The 18,713-nt window shown below is 31.6% G+C and overlaps 1 protein-coding gene across 1 annotated transcript; it reads right to left on the bottom strand.

Moving 5' to 3' along the window:
* Positions 1-300: 300 nt before the first annotated feature.
* On the bottom strand, positions 301-16,931 carry LOC124363893. Its single transcript, XM_046819164.1, has 5 exons — positions 16,829-16,931; positions 11,036-11,204; positions 8,924-9,066; positions 5,068-5,206; positions 301-599 (listed from the first exon to the last, which is right to left on the bottom strand). Exons 1-5 carry the CDS (start codon positions 16,860-16,862, stop codon positions 365-367), a joined length of 720 nt encoding a protein of 239 aa, XP_046675120.1. The 5' UTR covers positions 16,863-16,931; the 3' UTR covers positions 301-364.
* Between the last annotated feature and the right edge of the window lie 1,782 nt (positions 16,932-18,713).

The following is an 18,713-nucleotide window of genomic DNA, read 5'->3' on the forward strand; positions in this document are numbered from 1 at the left end:
TGACTCATAGGGGACCCCACTTCACAGTCATCTTCCGCAGTAGCCTAGACCTATCGAATTAACCTTGCATCTCAGACTCTCGACATTTGCGGTTACTGATGTGCCCCTCCTTGATATGCATGAGGTTACACAGATTTAAGTGAAATGCTCTGCCAAGTCTGGATCCGACAAGAAGGTATAAACCAACTAGCAATAAACCCTCGTGGTGTAGTTTATTGTTACGAAAGATTTAATTATCTGCAAGTAAATAAAACAAGTTTATAATAAAAACACATTTATTCAACATTTTAGGTTAAGATATATATCCTTATAATCTAGATAAAGGTTTGTACAGTGATTTACAAAGGAAAATATACTAGAATTTTTACAGTTCATTTATGAAAGACAGTAACAACAGCAGCAGACAAGGAATGAGGAAATGACATGTAAGTGTTGTTCCTTCTCCAGTACAGAACGCCACATCCACGTTTCTGCAGTGCTTTGAGTACACCCTCATGTTGGATAGGGTATCAGCGATCTTTTTGATGAAAAGAGCCTCCTCTTTCTTGCATTTGAGCCTGCTGGCGACGTACACGCACTTGAGAAAACCGTGTCTGGCACTGTGGACAGTTACAACGTAAGGCTTAATTGAATACAAAGTCATTTATCTTATAAATGCGATTTGTTTAATGTTCTAAAGCTTTCTTTAACATTGTACCATAACCCATAAATGTTGAAAAAGACTTCTATTAACAATGAAACAATTAGTTACCACACTGCTCCTATTTTTAACAACCCAGTGAGTTACCACTGAGTGACCTCGACACAACATATGTTCCAATAATAAAGGAATATTTCAAGTGTAAAGGTTTGTAAAGAATTATCTATTGATATTTTTATGTCAGCGGGTTTTCTTGTTCATAAAAATGTAATCATACACAACTAACTGGGCGAATTCAGGTGACATTTTGGCGTAGATATTGCTTAGATATAAGAAAAATACATATATATGTAATCGGAAATAATATTCGTTATAAATTATCTAGTCTAGGTTTTGTATTTGCATGAATGGCATAAAATATAACGTCGTTTACTGCAAATAGTCATGACAGAAGTATAAAGATGGCAGCATTGAGGAATTCAAAATATTTAGTTTAATTCATATTACAATTATTATAAGCGAAAATCTTCGAGAAGACATTGAGTTCCAATTATTAGGAAATGCACTGAGCCGGGGCTCCGTTTGGATAATTTATTTTTGTCTATTATTTTTCCCACCTCGGGCCACTCTTGTCAGTCGGTGGGGGAGTCACTCCGTCAAGTATTGATTTTCTGCCTGGTTGGACTGTTTGGTTGCGGTCAGCTGGTTGACCTTGACTAGTTTACCGACCAGCTGTTCACCGGCACCGGCACCGGCACCGGCTACTGTTCGGAGCGGTCAGACACGTTTCGGAGGAAGCTACTGCGTTGCTGTCTGTTCTCTGCTCGTTCCGTTCCACATGGCTGGCTAATTCTTCTACTTTCGACAGGTAATTGTCTTTTTCACTCTCTTTACTTAATTAGTTGGCGGTTTTTCTCTCCCACCCAGACACATATTTTCGTTGATTAGTTATAAGTAGTTTATATATATTATTTTGTAACTTGTGTTCCTCGTGTACGTGTTCGTGTCGCAAAGTGTTCTATCCTGTCTTTCGTACGTTCTAAATTTGTTAATTTTATTTACTATGCTAGTTAAGTTTATATTTTTGCGCCGTGCTTTCTAACTGATCCGTTCGGCGAACGGAAATTATTTATTCCGTGTACACACTTTGTCTTTATTTAGTGTAAGCGAGACGGTACAGCCTTTGCCAATTCTGTTTACCTCGAGTTTTGTGTTGCGTGCAAAATTTGGTGGCAACATTAATGATTTTCTTTTTATTGCTTAATTAATTATTTGCCTTGGAGTAGCGTGAACAGATTATAATTTAATTATTGTTATTTGGGAAATAATGTACGGTTATTATTATTTGTAAATTATATAATTATTATTAGGCCTACCTTACAATTAATATTTAATAATAAAATGTAAATTATTATAATATTATAATAGAATGATTAAAAATCCAGCGAATTATAGTTACAAGTGAATGTCATCCACGCTTAATCATTTAGTATGGCTGTTCTAGCCTATGTAATATTTAATCTTGTCACCAAGTAGTGTATCTTAAAATACTTGGTGTCTTGAGTTATTTTTAGGAAACAGTTTTTCAATACTTAAAAGGTACTGTTAGGTTACAGATCGTTATTTTTAAATTGTTAAATTTAAAAAAATTTATATATACTTTGTGGCAAACATAATTAAGTTATTATTATTTCTCAGGTTAGAATAAAATTTTTCTAAATATCTACTGGTTATGTTGGGATTTAATAGGGTCCCCGTGAGTGCCGTTAGCGGGACTGGTGCGGCGAGTCTGCCCGAACAACTGAAAAATTGAATGCCCTCGCCCTGCCAGCGCTTCTGTACCGGCATCCAACCGGAGTGTATGTGCTCCTATTCATTTCATCTGGAACAAGGTTGGATCAAAAATGTTTTTTTTTCTTCTTCTTATACCACTTGAGAGGATTGGCTTGTATGGAGCGCTGCCAGATGTTAGATCTGGAGGAGGGCCAGTATATTAGCCAGTGTTTATTTAGTTTAGTTACATGAAAACTGAAGGGGAGGATTTCATCTTTAATTCGGATTCGTGGAGGCAACTAAGCCCCCGCCTCCTTCGAAAATTGGCTTTAAATATTTTTTTTTAATTTTCGGCTACAAACTTGAAACCAAATTACTTTTAAAATTAGTGGGCCTAGAAATTCTACAACCTTTTCCCTCCCCTCAGTTCATAAAAAATTACCTGTTAAAATTTTTAGATTTACTACTGCCGTACCTGAAATTGTTATTTATATATTAAATCTCTATATTATATTATTTATTTATTATGTTATTATTTCTATTTATTATGTTATTGTCTATATTGGAATTTTATCTTTTGTTATTTAGTTTTTAAGTTTACGCGGTGCACCGTGGTGCTGCAGTAATTGTATTTTGCATGAAAATGTTGCCACCTCATTAATTATATATCATTTACTCGAATTCTTGTGTCTCTCTTTGTCTCTCTTCCCACTAGTGGCATGTGATTGTTTTTTTTTTTTTTTATGATTTGCTCCGAGTTTGGGAGGGGCGCGCTTCCGAGGCCTCCTGTCTTTTTCGCTTACTCGGAACAGCACAAGAACAGTGAGCCTGTGATCAATGCAATTGGAATCAAAAAGCAGTGCTCCAAACGATATTAGTCCAATTTTATATAGCAGAAATCCATCGAGAGGGGCAGTGCATACGTTTTGCACTGAATACACTACGACACCTATTAGGCACATAATAACTGGCATAATTCCTAAACTTAACCAAAAATAAAGAACAGAGATTTGAAATTACAGTGTCATGAACAGGTTTAAATTTAATTATACCTATGATGAACTAATAGCGAGGATACCTGCAAAGACAGGTAACTGGATAATCTGAAAAAACGATATGTATTACATTTTTGGAAATTAAAATACTACTACCACATCTTGACGTTTCAAAGAGCTCTTGATTTATAAGTGTATGTCGATGACTAAAATATTTCTCATCAAACCAATATGGCTTTATTATAAATATAAGTACCGGCCGGCCATTAAAAAGATATATAACCAAAATAGTGACTAATTTGAAGACAGGACAACAATTACCCTTATTGTTGTCCTACTGTTAGTTGCTTCATACTATTTGTGAAACTTAATCTTGAATTTACTGAAAGTGGACGTAAGCATTATTTCTTTGCAAATTGGAAATGTATGGTATTAGGAAAGATCCTGAAATTGGTTTAAATCTTACCTATTTCACAGGATGGATGGGCTTCTTATTGACAAGCGAGGTGTGAATTTTGGAACATTTGGTCAAAATCTGTTCCGTGTATCATAATTATCTCTCCTTACACATTAACTGAAAAATATTTCCATTTTCGACAATAAGTCTTTAGTATTTTCGTAAAATTATCTTGATATCTTGAACTGCATAACCGATATCAATTTCGTATTTATTTCAAACTGAATCAAGAATAATAGATAACCAATACCAAAAATCAAATGCCCTCTTTTTCATAGAAACCTACGATGATATACGATTTCAGTTTAAATTAAATGCCATTTATAATCGTGTTTGTATGGCTGCGAGAAATTGTATGTCTAAGAATCAATTAAATTGTTGGATTTATTGATTGACCTTCACTTACTGATTGACTGCCAATCACACTTTGACTGATTGATATAAGGGCTTAAAAAATAAAAACTATGTTTTACATGAGTAAAACCTAACCGCACTCGTCTTCAGATTACTGCATATATTTTTAATAATTCACTGGGTTGGAACTTTTATGGAGATACTTGAGCTAACTTAAGTTCTTCACAAGTTCACCCTGCGTACAGTTTGCAGTATATAAAAGTACCATCTATCACATGCGATTTTGAATATGTAACCATGGTTCATAACTGAAAAACGGAAATATAAATATAATTCATTTGTGCCAGTACTGGTCCTTTACGCGAAAAACCTGAAGTAAGAGCCTTTAGTTATTGTTCGTAATATTTGGTTCTCATTAATCATAAATACTGGAACAATACAAAGGCACATGCCCATTTCCGTTTTAAAATAAGCACGGAACTTATGCAATATATATTACAATACATGTCCTCTCACTAAAAGGACTACGAACTTCGAATGTAATATTCTTCCAGACTGGTGAAGACTTAAGTATAACTAAAATTAGCTATTGAGCTTTCTGTCAGATAAGATTGAGCGTGCTGAGAAATTTGATATATTTCATCGTTAATTATAAAATTAGTAAATACTGCTCCTTAAAATGTAAGTTAATTTGTTAGAAATCGCATCGGAATATTGGTATATCTTCCAGTTCCATGACTTATTACAGGAATGATTTAAAGGAGGATGTGCTTTGATATCTCTACTGTTCAGAAGAATATTGCGTGCGTGGCAGTGGGTAAACTGCTAGTTCTATTACAGAAACTTACCAGCACAGTTCGAGTAATCTGGACTCCATAGTGTAGTTTTTGCGGCTGACCTCCTCTCTGACCAGACTAACAAACCGGTTAGCACAGTTGTCCCAGTCCTTGCTGATCGCCTTGTAACAGGATGTGTATTGCAGGTACTCTGGAACCAATACAATGATGGTGTTGCAAATATTTTATGATTTTATCTGTACTATTAACTTTTGGTTCCCAGAGAGAGGTTTTTAGTTCGGGTGTCACCAACTTCAAGTAAAATCAAATAACAAATGCCGTTATTACTCAAGCCTTTCTCTGTACTAGCAGGTTTTTAAAAACAACTCCAGTCATATAACACTAATGGAAAATTATGCATTTAGACTTAAACTACATTAAAAGTACTACCTTGTTTTCAAAGGTTCGAATTATTTTAGTTTAAAAGATGGGGAATTCTACGAATTGGGGATAAAGTACGAAAAGCCTTTCTCCCCTGTCTCGAGCCTTACTCGAAGGTAGAGAAGATGATTGTCCAGTAGGTTTATTTTGCGATCAGCAACCTTGCCACGGTACAGAGTTTCTCTACCAAGTAACGTGGTTCCTGAAGAGGCAAGACGCGGTGGATTAGGTAGCAGATGCAGATCTGTATACGGTTTCCATAGGTGACAATCCTGCAGCCCTTCTACAGGGAGATATTTGCTGGTATTTAAATTAATTTTAAATAAAATAGACAGCCATGTTATGTACATTTAGAATTCTGTTAATATCTACCCTCGAAATGCTGTTACGGTATGCAAGATAACAATACAAGAACACGGATTAAATCAAAGATTGTGTTAGGCGAATCTTTGCTATCTCTGGTAAGACCAACCTGTGCCTGTACATCTCTCTTAGCCTCCTAAGCGTGGCACGCTGAGTAGCATAGGTAGCATAGGTTAGCCAAGCGGACTCAACGTTTTCACAGCAGCGGAAACTTCTAGTGTTCGGTCTCCAAGCTTGACATGCACGTTGTACTCTATCATTCTCTGTTTAATTTAAGAGAGTGCAATGTGATAAATTGTACATGTAACACCATTAAACTTGAGACCATGTTTGACTGACTATCCTTACGCTCTAGACGTCACACCATAAACCGCCCATTGATCAACGATATATAAAAAACTGTGTACAGGTTTACGATTTTTTTGGTTTTTTTCTTGCAACTCTAACCGATGATAGCATGCAACCGTGGGTACAGCCAAATTTAAACCATAACCAATAATTATCAAACTGCTATAAAAAAATATTGAAAGGGGTTTCTATTCATTTCTTAGTTTTTTCGAGGTATGATTAAACCTAAAACTAAAGTTATTATTAAAGCCAAACAATGGGTGCCAGCAATTTTACACCGTAAACCCAGTTTTAAAAAAAAACATAAAGAGAATATATTACATAATGTTGTATTATAATTATTACATCATTCCAATTAACTGTCTCGGTAAATGTTTTGGTAATGTAAAGCTTTTTTGAATAATTTTGGAGTTAGTACTTCTACCTTTTAGTAAACTTGTTTCAATGTAAAAATAATTTTGCTGTTTTCAAATACAAAATAATTTTTTTGACCAATGTATAAAACACTTAATCACTATATTCAGAAGCTGTTCTTCTTCAATTTTCAATCATCTAACTTGTAATCTTAAACGTGCTGGAAAATTAAAAAGTTTTCTATTCAACAAGCAACGATTCTTTCAATGGTACTTCCACTTAATAACAGAATAATCACAGACAAAACACCACCCCACAATACTGAAACACTTCTGCAAACACATGATATGTGTACATGTTAGGCAATCACTGGTTCTTTGTTCCTACTTCCAGAAAACCTCCCGAGTTTGGGCTTTCATTTTGTAAATTATTATTTAATCAATCTGGCAGTTCACCAGTACCACTTTACTGTAGAGTAATTATAATGCTTTAATGTTAACAGTAATGTGAATATTCTTTTAACTTTAAACTAATTTTGCTTCTTACATGTTCACAAATAATAACTTTACGTTCATAACGACTTTTTCTACAATATTTACTCTGATTAAAGCAGTATAATTAGAATACACAGATCTGTTGTTATGTCCTCAATTTGTGTGATATGTTACAAAGCATAAGGACGTTTACTAAAAAGGACGTTTTTAGCAGTAAAAATCAACGATTAGTCGTTGTGGAATATAACAAGGAAATTGTGAAGAAACTGGAAGTCTGGTGGTAGTTTTTGAGGAAAGGTTCAGTCTTGTAACCACTTCTATTTGAGGAAGAAATTGTCAAACTCCACGATAAAATCGTCATTACCTTAATAATTTAGTATTTTCCTGCTCCTTTCATATCCATTGGATCGTGATGATAGAATATCAATAGTTTTAGTTACAATCTGAACTTTTTATCTCAGTGTATCCACATGCAATAAAACTATCTACTGAGTCAGGACTTAGCTGAAGGAAATCAAACATGTAATATAGTTAGCATGTATGAAGCACTAGAAAGATTTTGTGACCTAGAGCTAAATAAATCTTATCCACCAGCCCGAACTTAGATGCTCTAGTTGTATGAAAAGAATATGTTATAAATAACAACTTCATTACCTGTTCACTTCTAAAGAACCACAATTTAACTATTTAAATGGCAATTATCACTCATTACAAACAATAATTCTTTTTTGCAAACAATGCCTGTACAAATGAAGCTATTTACTAATGCACAGAAGCTGCTAACATTGAACCTGATAACATCGAGTATAACTTTTAGTAGTAAAAACTGATTGATCCCATTTGAATGAAGTGTTAAATATTTAATACCTTTATTTATATTTTTTATCCTGGTTAAGTATTGAATGTATGGTAAGGATTTTGTAATTTCCTTGAGAAATGTACATATCAAATATGGTGAGCTTCAGAATGTGAAGGTGGTTAGAGTGTTACCTGGTTATTTGCTACAAATATTTCAATACAGTTTGCAGATTACTTTGTTTCATTCGTGATAAATAACATGATTACATAATTGTTAATAGAAACATTTTAATTTTTGTGTTACTACCAACATCTCTACTAGATGACACGTTGTTCCATCTACTACAACACAAGTTTTGACAGTAATTAAACAAATAAATACATTGTAACGGTTTTTATAATACATTTATATAGACTTTCTGAATGAGTTTCAAAATTTGTTTTATGTGTTAAAAAGAACTCTATATTGTTTTGTAAAATATGATTTTTATGATAAGAATGTAAAAAAGCAGCTTAATTGTGATCGTATATATTTTTTAATCAATTAAGAGTCAACAAGGCACCAAACACACTGAAGTATTATAACCCCTTACTATATTAGTTATAAAGCTTGTTTTTAACGTATATAACTAATATATCAAAGTTATAACACCACCAAACACGGAATGCCCCTTAAACGATAGTGCAGTTCATATATGAGAGACTCTCGCGGTTGTTAATAGTTTTTAACATTCACTGTCATTTGTATATGTGATTTCCTGCCAAAATTGTATACATTATATACTGCTAGTTACGTTTGTCCAAGGTCTTTTTCTGTGTATGATTTGCTTGTTTTTATAAGTTAATTTTCTTTTATATCAGTATTTAACTTTGTACCTTAGGTTTGAATGTCAAAATAAACGTACTGATACAAGTTTTAGAAGCAATGTTACACATTTTATAACATAAAACGATAGGCCTAAATTTCTCAAACCCTGTAGTCATTTCAAACTATCCGTATTTGAAAATGATATTCAAACAAGAGACCAAGAGATACGAATAAACTAAATTATGTGAATTATAAAACTGATTTAACCATCAATTAGTTATGAATTACTAGTTTCAAATAAAACGCAAATGTTGCATCTAACCTGCTTGAAAAACAGGATCGTCGCAGAGAAACTTGAACGTGTGTCTGGCGCCGGCGACATGAGCCTCCAGCGTCTGTCTGTCCTGGTGGGAGAGACATTTCTTGGCGAACTCATCCATGCAACCCATTCCTATTTTGAATGCACTAAAAAAAACGCATGTCTTAAATTTTAAATATAACTTGTAAGAAGTAAAAGCAGGACAGGTAAGTGGTGATGAATGGTAAACAGTTATATTGATTTCGTTGTTGTTAGTAAAATCATAATTTTGTTCTTTCGTAAAGACGTTCTGAAACAAACACCACAAAAAATCGCTTCTAATATACAATTCAAATTAAACTTACAATATCCAAAATCTGAGGCACTAAGTTTAAATGTGTGAGAGATTGTATGGATTGAAATCCTACCGTTAGCTCTTTTTATATACAGTGACATGTCTCTACAATTTGTAATGTGGCAATATTTTATACGAGACGTACAATGAGAAACCTATCATGGAAATTACCCAAATAAATTTAAAATGAGATTGACTTTTCTTTTCATATTAAAGTGTGTTTTTGTAATGTAAAAAATTAATGAAGTTTAAAATAACATTTGCATTAAAATTAAGATATTGGATATTATAAACTCGTCAATTGCTGATGATATTAATTATCTATTTTTCAGCCTCTGGATCATAAGATTATTTGAGTACACTGACAAAATGTTCACGACCATTGAGGTCCTTAAATCATTGTAACGCCAGCCTTTGTGTTCTATGGATATGGGTCTCATAGACATTTGTTACCAATCTTTGAGGTTCATAATAGTTTCAAATTCAGTCACCAGGTGTTAAAATTCTTGGTTCTATTGGTCAATGAGTGCCACCTAAAATTAAAAACATCTATATATTTAAAATACCTTTTAAACACTCAAAAAACACCAACTTTATAAAACAAAGATGTAAATGTGTTCAATTAAGGTATTTTGTTATGAAAATTTAATAGTAGTACTTATACCGGAAGTAAATACGATTTTCTCCTCTGCCGTAACAGGCTTTTCAGTCCTCCGTATACATGTTGATTGTTTTCATCGGAACAACAAGGAAGCCTCAACTATAGTGCTAGAAATATCAGACCGAAAATAAATTAAAAAAGCAGGAAGTAGACGCTTTTTGATCGAAGTAGATTTCAGAGAACTATAATACGTATATTCGTACATAGGATTTAGCGGTAAAAAATGACAAGCTCAACTGTACCACTTTTGACCGAGATTAGCTCCTCATTCCGACGAATACATTTATACTTCCTTCATCGGGATAACAAATATATGGCACCACAAATATATAAGTCGACTGTTCTTGACCGAGTTAGGTTTCCGAGATCGAGATATGTATGTTTTTCTTTATCAAGGCGGTAAAAAAAATCAGCTATGGAAACGTTAATAAATCCAAACGGTCGGAAGTAGACGCATATTGACCGTAGTAGACTTCTGAATCCTACCCATGTATATTATACGATTTTTCTTCATCTTGTATTTTTATTGGGACTAAATGACAAGCTCAGCTATGAAACTGAAAATTGTATAGCCCGTAAAAATATGACAAGGATTAGAATTAAACCGAAATTGGTTTCTGATACCTTTGTTTTTGTGTTTTCTTGATCGGGGCAACAAGGCTATAGCATTGGAATATTGTATAACTTTTTTGAAACATAATGTTCTTAAATGTGCAAAACATGATATAAAACTCAGGTTAAATTCTGATTGTATTAACCATAAAAATTGTATTAACCATAATAATTGTAGTAATATGTATCTTAAATATGCTTACTTGCGTTTATTAACGTTCATTTGTCGCCATCATATTACATCATAGATATTTGTGCTTTTACTAAGATCTATATTTAGGAACCTTTATTTTGAAAAAGATTTGCGTGCGAAGCCGTGGTTAATAGGTAGAAAAAATTAGCTTTGTTTAAAATAAATACTACATTAATATGGATTATATTAATTACTGAACAACAATTTATTTTGGTAATCTTCTTGCTGGAATCAATGGAAATCAGTTTTAAAAATTATTCACGCTAGATAAGTACTGTAATACAGATATAGAAGTATTAGGAAGTAAATAGATACCTGCAGGATGCATCAACATCTTTTTTGGAACTTGGGATTCCTTTCATTTCTGACTTCTCAAGGATTGGTGGCAGTTTCTTGAGACAGTTGTCAAGGTAGGTGCGGTCCTTACATTTGATAAGTGTCTCATTGAGGCTAGCCTCCTCATTCGCTACGACGTATTGTATTACTGTAAAACATTCATGATGTTAACAGTATCACTAAGGATGACACTTTTATAATTTATTGACTAATTTGAGGTTAGCTAATCATATATAATATATCATTTCATAATGTATTATATTTATTATTTTGGGAATCATGTTTATTTGTTTAGCATTTATTAAAGATCATCCTACTACTAAAACTTTATTAAGCGTATTTTTTTACATTATTTTGATATAAAATACTTGAAGTATAGATGAAATATCTGGAAAAATTTACCCTTATAAACGTGCTCTAAACAAAATGTGAACGTGAATTCGTACACCAGTGCACGTGTGCTTTTATGAGTAAAGCAATTTTTTATAAAACTTATAATGTAAGGAAATAAATAATAAAGTTTAAATGTACTTCGAAACTGTAGAGCTTTGTACTCGTCTTACGGCTATGATATATCCAAAATAGTGTCTTGTTAAGTCAAATATAGCTGTAATATAAAAGGTATTTCAAAGTTCAGTGACTGATTTTGAATTCTCAGGGATGTAAATGTTACCAATTACGCGGTTTAAAATTTGGGTTTTCCACGTTATCAAGTCATCTATAAGAATGTGGATAACTAGGTAAGGAAGGCTTTTCGATTTTGTTTCATTGTGTGTGTGCTTCATATTATTGGGCGATTACACAATCCAAAACAGGAGTTCATTGAAACAGCTATAAGTTTCAAACTTAATGTGCTGAAACAATGATTGCTGTAGAAGTGTTGTACATAGTTAATATCACCACCCATTTGGTCTGGCGTTAATTACTCATGGTTTGGATTATATAAACCTTGTACATATAATCACGAATACCAAAGTGTAAAGGGTACTACAGATGGTATTACAACTACATAGTACTTGCAAGAGGACCCGTCTGCTATTTCAGTATTTCACATTTCGAAGGAATTTCGAGCTCAGTCAGATTTTATGACATTAATAGATAGGGTGAGCTTTTATTACCTTCGAACTTTCAGACTAGTGTAAATGAGAGAACTGCACACAGAGTACAATCAAAGTTGTGTGTGGTTTAGTGAAAAAAGTTATTCGAGTTCGTATTATTAGCATATTGTGAGTATGATGAATTTTGGAATGAAATTTAGAGAATGTTGAGAGCGAAAGAGAAAGAAAATAGTATGGTACCTACTGAGGTCTTGTTTGACCCTTTAGAAAACTAGTGTAGGAGTGCGAAAGGGAAGAAAGAAGACAGCCAAAAACGCAGTATAATGAGGTGGAGAGGACTTTGTCTCCTGACAATGAATAGCATTGTCTATTTGCAAGGTACTGAGTCCTCTATGAAATAATTAGAAGTATGACCTTTAAATAAGCTACTTAAATATTAGGAAGCAAAATGAAGCTAATAAGTGAGAGAACCAAAGCAATGTACAGAATGTGTGTCGGCAAATTGGTTAAGGAAGATTTATGAGCAGTGGACGCAGTCTCTTGGTGGTGATCATCAATGCATTTTTACCGTGCCTGTAGTTTTGGAAAAAGGTGTAGCATGAGATAAAAGGAACTTGAAGAAAGAGTATACTTAATACTCCATCATACACAAGGCTATTCCTATGAGAGGTTTAAGTCAAGGGTTATGGATACCAATCCCCTTTCCCTGAATATAGGGCGGCAGGAACAAAGAAGCTGACCAGGTTGCTTTACACCACAACAGTAGCAAAAGAAGAGTAATGACAATAACAAATAATTACTAGAGGTAACGACCAAGGAGAATTTTGACAAATGTAGAGGTAGCTTGGGATACAAATCAGTGAGAAACTGTAAGAGAAAAAGTGATATTGACACGTTGGTAGTGATTGGTTTTGATTATGAAACGTTTACATATAGGGTTAACCAAAATGTGTTCTTGACTATGCCATAGTATTACAATGTAGAAGCTTAAACTGTACTAACTTTTCTATAAATAATTAATGAATTATTGTCTTAATACGTTCAGATCTCATTTCTCGACTACTATGGATGATGGAAAATAGGGGTTAACAGCATAGCTTTTCTAGGCATAAATGCAAACTTCCAGATCTGTACGTGGTGTACGTCTGTGAGTTTTTGGCATGTTTCTTACTGTGGTGAATTATCCGCAGTATTTTGTGTGTATGCATTGTATGTTCACACAATGTCAAACAAAGTTGGAACCAAAGAACAGGCACAGCCAGCTCGACCTAGGCAGTGAAATAGAAGTGAGTATGCTCTACTTTACATATAATTACTCAGTTATGAAATACACAGGTAATTACTAATTACAGTATTTATAAGTTTTATAATACAAGTTGGCTACACATGACATTAAATTATAAATCAGGGTAAACACTTCTACTAGTTTTAATTGAATTTGCTATAATAGTTATTAAATTTGACTATTTACGATTATTGATTGTTAATAAATTGATTTCAGTGGTAATGATAAAATTTACGCAGTGATCTATAGATGAAAATTATATATTTTATCAATTACTAGACATATTAGATTTTCTTTTAATTCCTAATTATATAGTGATAAAGAAAAGGAATAAAGTACTAAATAAAATAGTAATAAAGTGGTTTTCAGTTGACCATACTGGAGCTTTAAATTCAAATAATTAAGCTATTTAAATTCATTGAATTATATAAGTATGATAACAAAATTCTAAGGGCGATACAATGAATGAAGGTTTCATAAGTTTCCAATGGGAATAAAGTTCTCAAACAGTAGTAATAAATATACTAGAATATTAGAAATTTGAGAAAATATATTGGAAATTGGACATAATTCATACTCCAATTAACATTTTATAAATCTAAAAGCTTTGTAATTCGAAAAATTTTTACAGTATCCAATATTTTTTTTACAGAATTTCGAATAAAATTTAAATATAATAAAAGGTTTTGCAGTAGGGATTTATTTAGAAACGACGTAATATATATATATATATATATATATATATATATATATATATATATATATATATACATACATATATATATATATATGTGTGTGTGTGCGTGTACATATATAAACGGATACGTAATAATAATATAACAATGTAATTATGTTTTAACAGTGTAACAATATCACAGCTCTTCATAGTAAAATAATAATTATATGTATTGGAAGGTTATGCATGCAATGACGTAGGTAATTAAACCTTTTACGTTATACTGTCATAGTAACGTTCTAAACTAGGATAGACAGGCTGTAAATCAATTAACACCTCCTAAACCGCACTTTTTTATAATAGATGGATTTACTTTGATATGGATAAATACACACATACACACTCGCACGCGCAAGCGTCATAGATGTGATACACTTATTAATTTTCTTTAAATACATTTGTACCAGTTTACACGCAATATGTTTCATTTGTACAAGTCTGAAATATTATAACTGTATGATAACATTATATCCACACCATGTACTTTGTATGATTATAGTCAGATAATAGTACATTACATTCATTTAGATTGTGTGTACAGGTTCTCACTTTAAAATAGTTCTAAAATTAATATAATAATTTATCTAATAGAAGGATGTAACACAATAGGTTTATAAATACTAAATATAAATCGTGAATATATGTGTTTGTTGTGTGTAGTGAATAGACAATTCACCCTAATGTGAACATTTTCATTTCTAAGTAATACGTTCTCCTCACTAAATTTTCATAAAAATAAATTATAAAAAGACATTCTCTCAACAAAAATTAATGTTTACCTTTAGCTAAAACTTTACGAAAAATAACAACTTACTTTCATTTACTAAATGAGAATGAGTTTTGTATACATAGTGGCCCCGATATCACTTTTAATATTATTTAATTCTTATTAATTACTAGTAATATTCATCTGGTTGTACAATAAGAATGTTTATTTTTCGCATTCCAATATACTTGAATTTCTCGCACTGTCTTCTGCCTGTAAAATCTCAAGTTTCATTACTGTTATGGTCTTTCACAGGCATAAGAAAAATAAAAATCCACGTCAGATACTCCGATGGTATCAACAAGAAGAATCTCCCACTTTCAAACATCTGGTGTATACCAAATGTATTCGTGAATGGTTTTTTAAAATTATAATTTTTTGAGGCCTCTTATTTAACTCGTTGCGTGGTTAAATAATAAAAGTTGTGAAAATATAAATCACTGGATACAATTTTTTAGGCGATGATAGTAATTTAAGATATATTTAATGTATAGATATGCATAATTAAATATAATGAAAGTATATGTTAAAGTTATTTTGTTTTTTATGTATATATTATATATTTAAAAATCTTTTTAAATATAGATTTAGATACCAATATTTTACTTAAAAATGTAGCATATTTAAATAATTGGGACACAAAATATAAGTAGATTATTTTATGTTTCTTTAATGAATTAAGAATCATAACATGACAGTAAATTTGTAGTTGTATGTTTTATTATAGATATTTGTAGAAATATTTTAGATAAAGAATGTTTTAACTTCAAAACTGAACATAAATTATTCTGTCAAATAAACAGCTATTGGAGTTATCCAATAACATTTCATGTTAAAAGTACCATATTAAAACCTTGTCTTGTTGGGAATTCTTACAGCAAAAAGGAAAAGAGTCAATGGTTGAAGATTTGTGGCCCATTCAATCATAACAATTTACTTATATCCAAATGATAAGGTTATAATTTAAAATTGTTAACATTTGTCTTTATTAAAAGATCTTTTGGATGTCTACAACATAAATGTTACCTATTAGGAAGTGTTTTTTCTAGTTTATAAAATGTATATTATCGTGTAAGATCATTAAGAAACATTTTATTTGGCAATAATTTCCTTAAATTTATCACTATTTCCATTTTTTTATTATAATCTCTTAAACTATGATTATTATTATTAACTGGGTGCCAATTAGTTAAAAAAGTATCGAACTAGTATCCAGTTTATTAAATGTCCTGAAAGGATCTGTGATATTATATTTCAAGTGCTAAAAATACATGATGTATTTAGACAAAAACTTTAAGTTAAAAGTTAAAAAAGTTAAGAAAGTATTAAATTTTTCAAGTAATTTAGGCTAAAAAATTATCCAATAGAATTAACAGAATTAAAAAAGTGCAATACTTTTACTGTTTGGTAATATAAATTTAAAATGTACATTGCAGACAATAAAGAATAATATACGTATTAGATATAACTGTAAATTTTAAAACATTTGTTATTACATCCCGTATTTTTATGATTGACTGGTAGTATAAACTTAAATAAGTACAACTTGTAACATACTTAAACAAAGAAGTTTGTTTGAAAAACGAAAAAATATGTTTGAATTTGATGTAACCTCAACATATAAGTGGCAAAGAGCACGAGTATACAAGGTTTTGGTAACACCCATGTGATGAATTAAAACCTCTTATTACTTACGTCAAAAACTAAGCTATTGCTATTTACACTATGATAAATTTTACACCATAAAGACTGTATTGATATATTTAAAACATCCTAATAAGAACAAACGATTCAATGCAAATTACACAGTTTTTTATTGGAACACTTTTATTGTTTGTAAAAGCAGCAATGTCTTTTAACAAATACATTGTTTAATAATTAATTAATTTGAATTATCTGTTGGATATAGAAAGATTATATAACTTACAAATTATGAACTCCAGTAACAAAACAGACACCATGTCTAATCACGTACTGGAAACTACGGTCACGTGGTACGGACCTCTCGCGGAGATCATGTCTAGCCGCGCAATACACAGCGACTGAGTACTGAGCTCTGCTGACATTGGAGCCCAAACCCACCACCCACAACCCGCTACCCAACACCCACAACCCGCCACCCACTATCACCTATTCCTTCATTCACTATTACAGTTTCTTCTTCTTTTTAAATCTTGAACTTCGTTATTACACTGGCACTAACTCTACTGACAAGAGTTTTAATGAACTAAAATGAAGAGACATTCACTCAGGTAATTTTTCATTTCTAACTTAGTGTATTAGTGAGATGTATGTTTTCTCCGCATTTTTAAATGAAAGACATCATTCGTTTAGAAAATAAACACTTCACAAATTAAGTTACGTTTTATTAATTTATTAGAGGTCTAAAGCAAGTACCATCTTCTAAAAGCAAAGTGGTTAATTTTCTTTATTAAATAACATTACTGTATATTATAGGGCTTTAAATTAATACTAATATATTCACTATTGAACAATTATAATATAGGCAATGCAAAATAGTTCTTCCAATATTGTAACTGAGAAAATACATATTTAATTATGTATATATTGTATTATCATCTTCCCCTTGCAAAAATATGATGGGACACTGCAGTGCATCTTATGAGTGGTGTAATTTTTCAGACGATGTAAAGGAATATCACAGGCTTCTATGTTTACTCTAACTATAATAACAGTTTTTCTTCAACTGCTCAGAAGATTTTCGATCAGATGGAATGAAATTCTGTGCAGTTTTTTATTGAATTTAATCAACAATTTGTGTTTATGAAACTCCGAAAATTTTAATTTTTCTTAAGATAATGTACTTTTCAAGTTAAATTATATTTTCAAAACACAAATCCGGGCTTATGTGTTATTTTCCAAGACATTAATTAATGATTATCTTAGTTATTTTATCTTATCTTATATTATCTTAGTTATATTAATGATTAAATTATCAAGATTAATTTAATCTTGAACTACAGGTAATTTACAGTTGCAAATAAAAAAATTGTATTTTGCGTTGCTCTACCTAAATGATTATTTAAGAGAGTTTCAAATATGTGTTAATATCAAAAATATGTTTACTGTATATCCATTTATATTCTCGAAACTAATCTATACCATCAATCCTGGGCAGCCAAATCCAGCAGCTTTATTTTCGTATTTCAATGGTTTACTATGTGGAAAATCTAAGTACAAATTGGTAGGCACTGAAACATAGTGTATAAAAGCAGCTCGTTTAAAACTTGCAAATAATGGTAAAATAAATAAGATCCAATTAAAGTGCAAGGTACAAGTGACTGATAAAATTGGTTCGGTCACAAACCTAATTTCAATTTACGATACATCAATGGTACACTTTAACTTTTAATAATAAATAATTATAACACTATAAGGTCTTTTAATTCACTGTTTTGTTACGCATTTTATTTTAATATATTTTTACTCTTGGTGGTGGATTTACCAATGTCACTTTCAACTTTTGCAAAGAACGATACTCAAGAAATCATTGAAAAATTTTATTTTAATCTATTCTGCCTCTTATGCTGACACACAGACATAAATCCAAATGCACTTATAGCTTGACTCTCAGTTCTGTTCCCAAATAGTTCACCTCTAAACGTTGTATAATTGCAGCTAGCTTTAAGCTCAATCAATCAAAGTACTTTCAGCTCTGTCTTACAAATAGATCTTACAAAACCTTTATATCACAAATAGATTCTATCATAGTCCCGCCTCAGAAATATATTTTTTTGCAGCAAAATCTCAAATATATCGCCTCACAGAGCAATCTCAAGGGTGCCATGTTT

This window comes from Homalodisca vitripennis, chromosome 5, assembly GCF_021130785.1.
Source record: "Homalodisca vitripennis isolate AUS2020 chromosome 5, UT_GWSS_2.1, whole genome shotgun sequence".
Taxonomy (NCBI): Eukaryota; Metazoa; Arthropoda; class Insecta; order Hemiptera; family Cicadellidae; genus Homalodisca; species Homalodisca vitripennis.

Bases quoted from the DNA above. Each gene is read 5' to 3' on its own strand.
- LOC124363893 (XM_046819164.1), bottom strand. From the start codon at position 16,862: ATGGTGTCTGTTTTGTTACTGGAGTTCATAATTT. The intron at 9,067-11,035 runs GTATCTATTTAC...CGTTTTTTTTAG, and splicing joins GATGTTGATGCATCCTGCAG to TGCATTCAAAATAGGAATGG. The intron at 600-5,067 runs GTAAGTTTCTGT...AACTGTCCACAG, and splicing joins AGATTACTCGAACTGTGCTG to TGCCAGACACGGTTTTCTCA.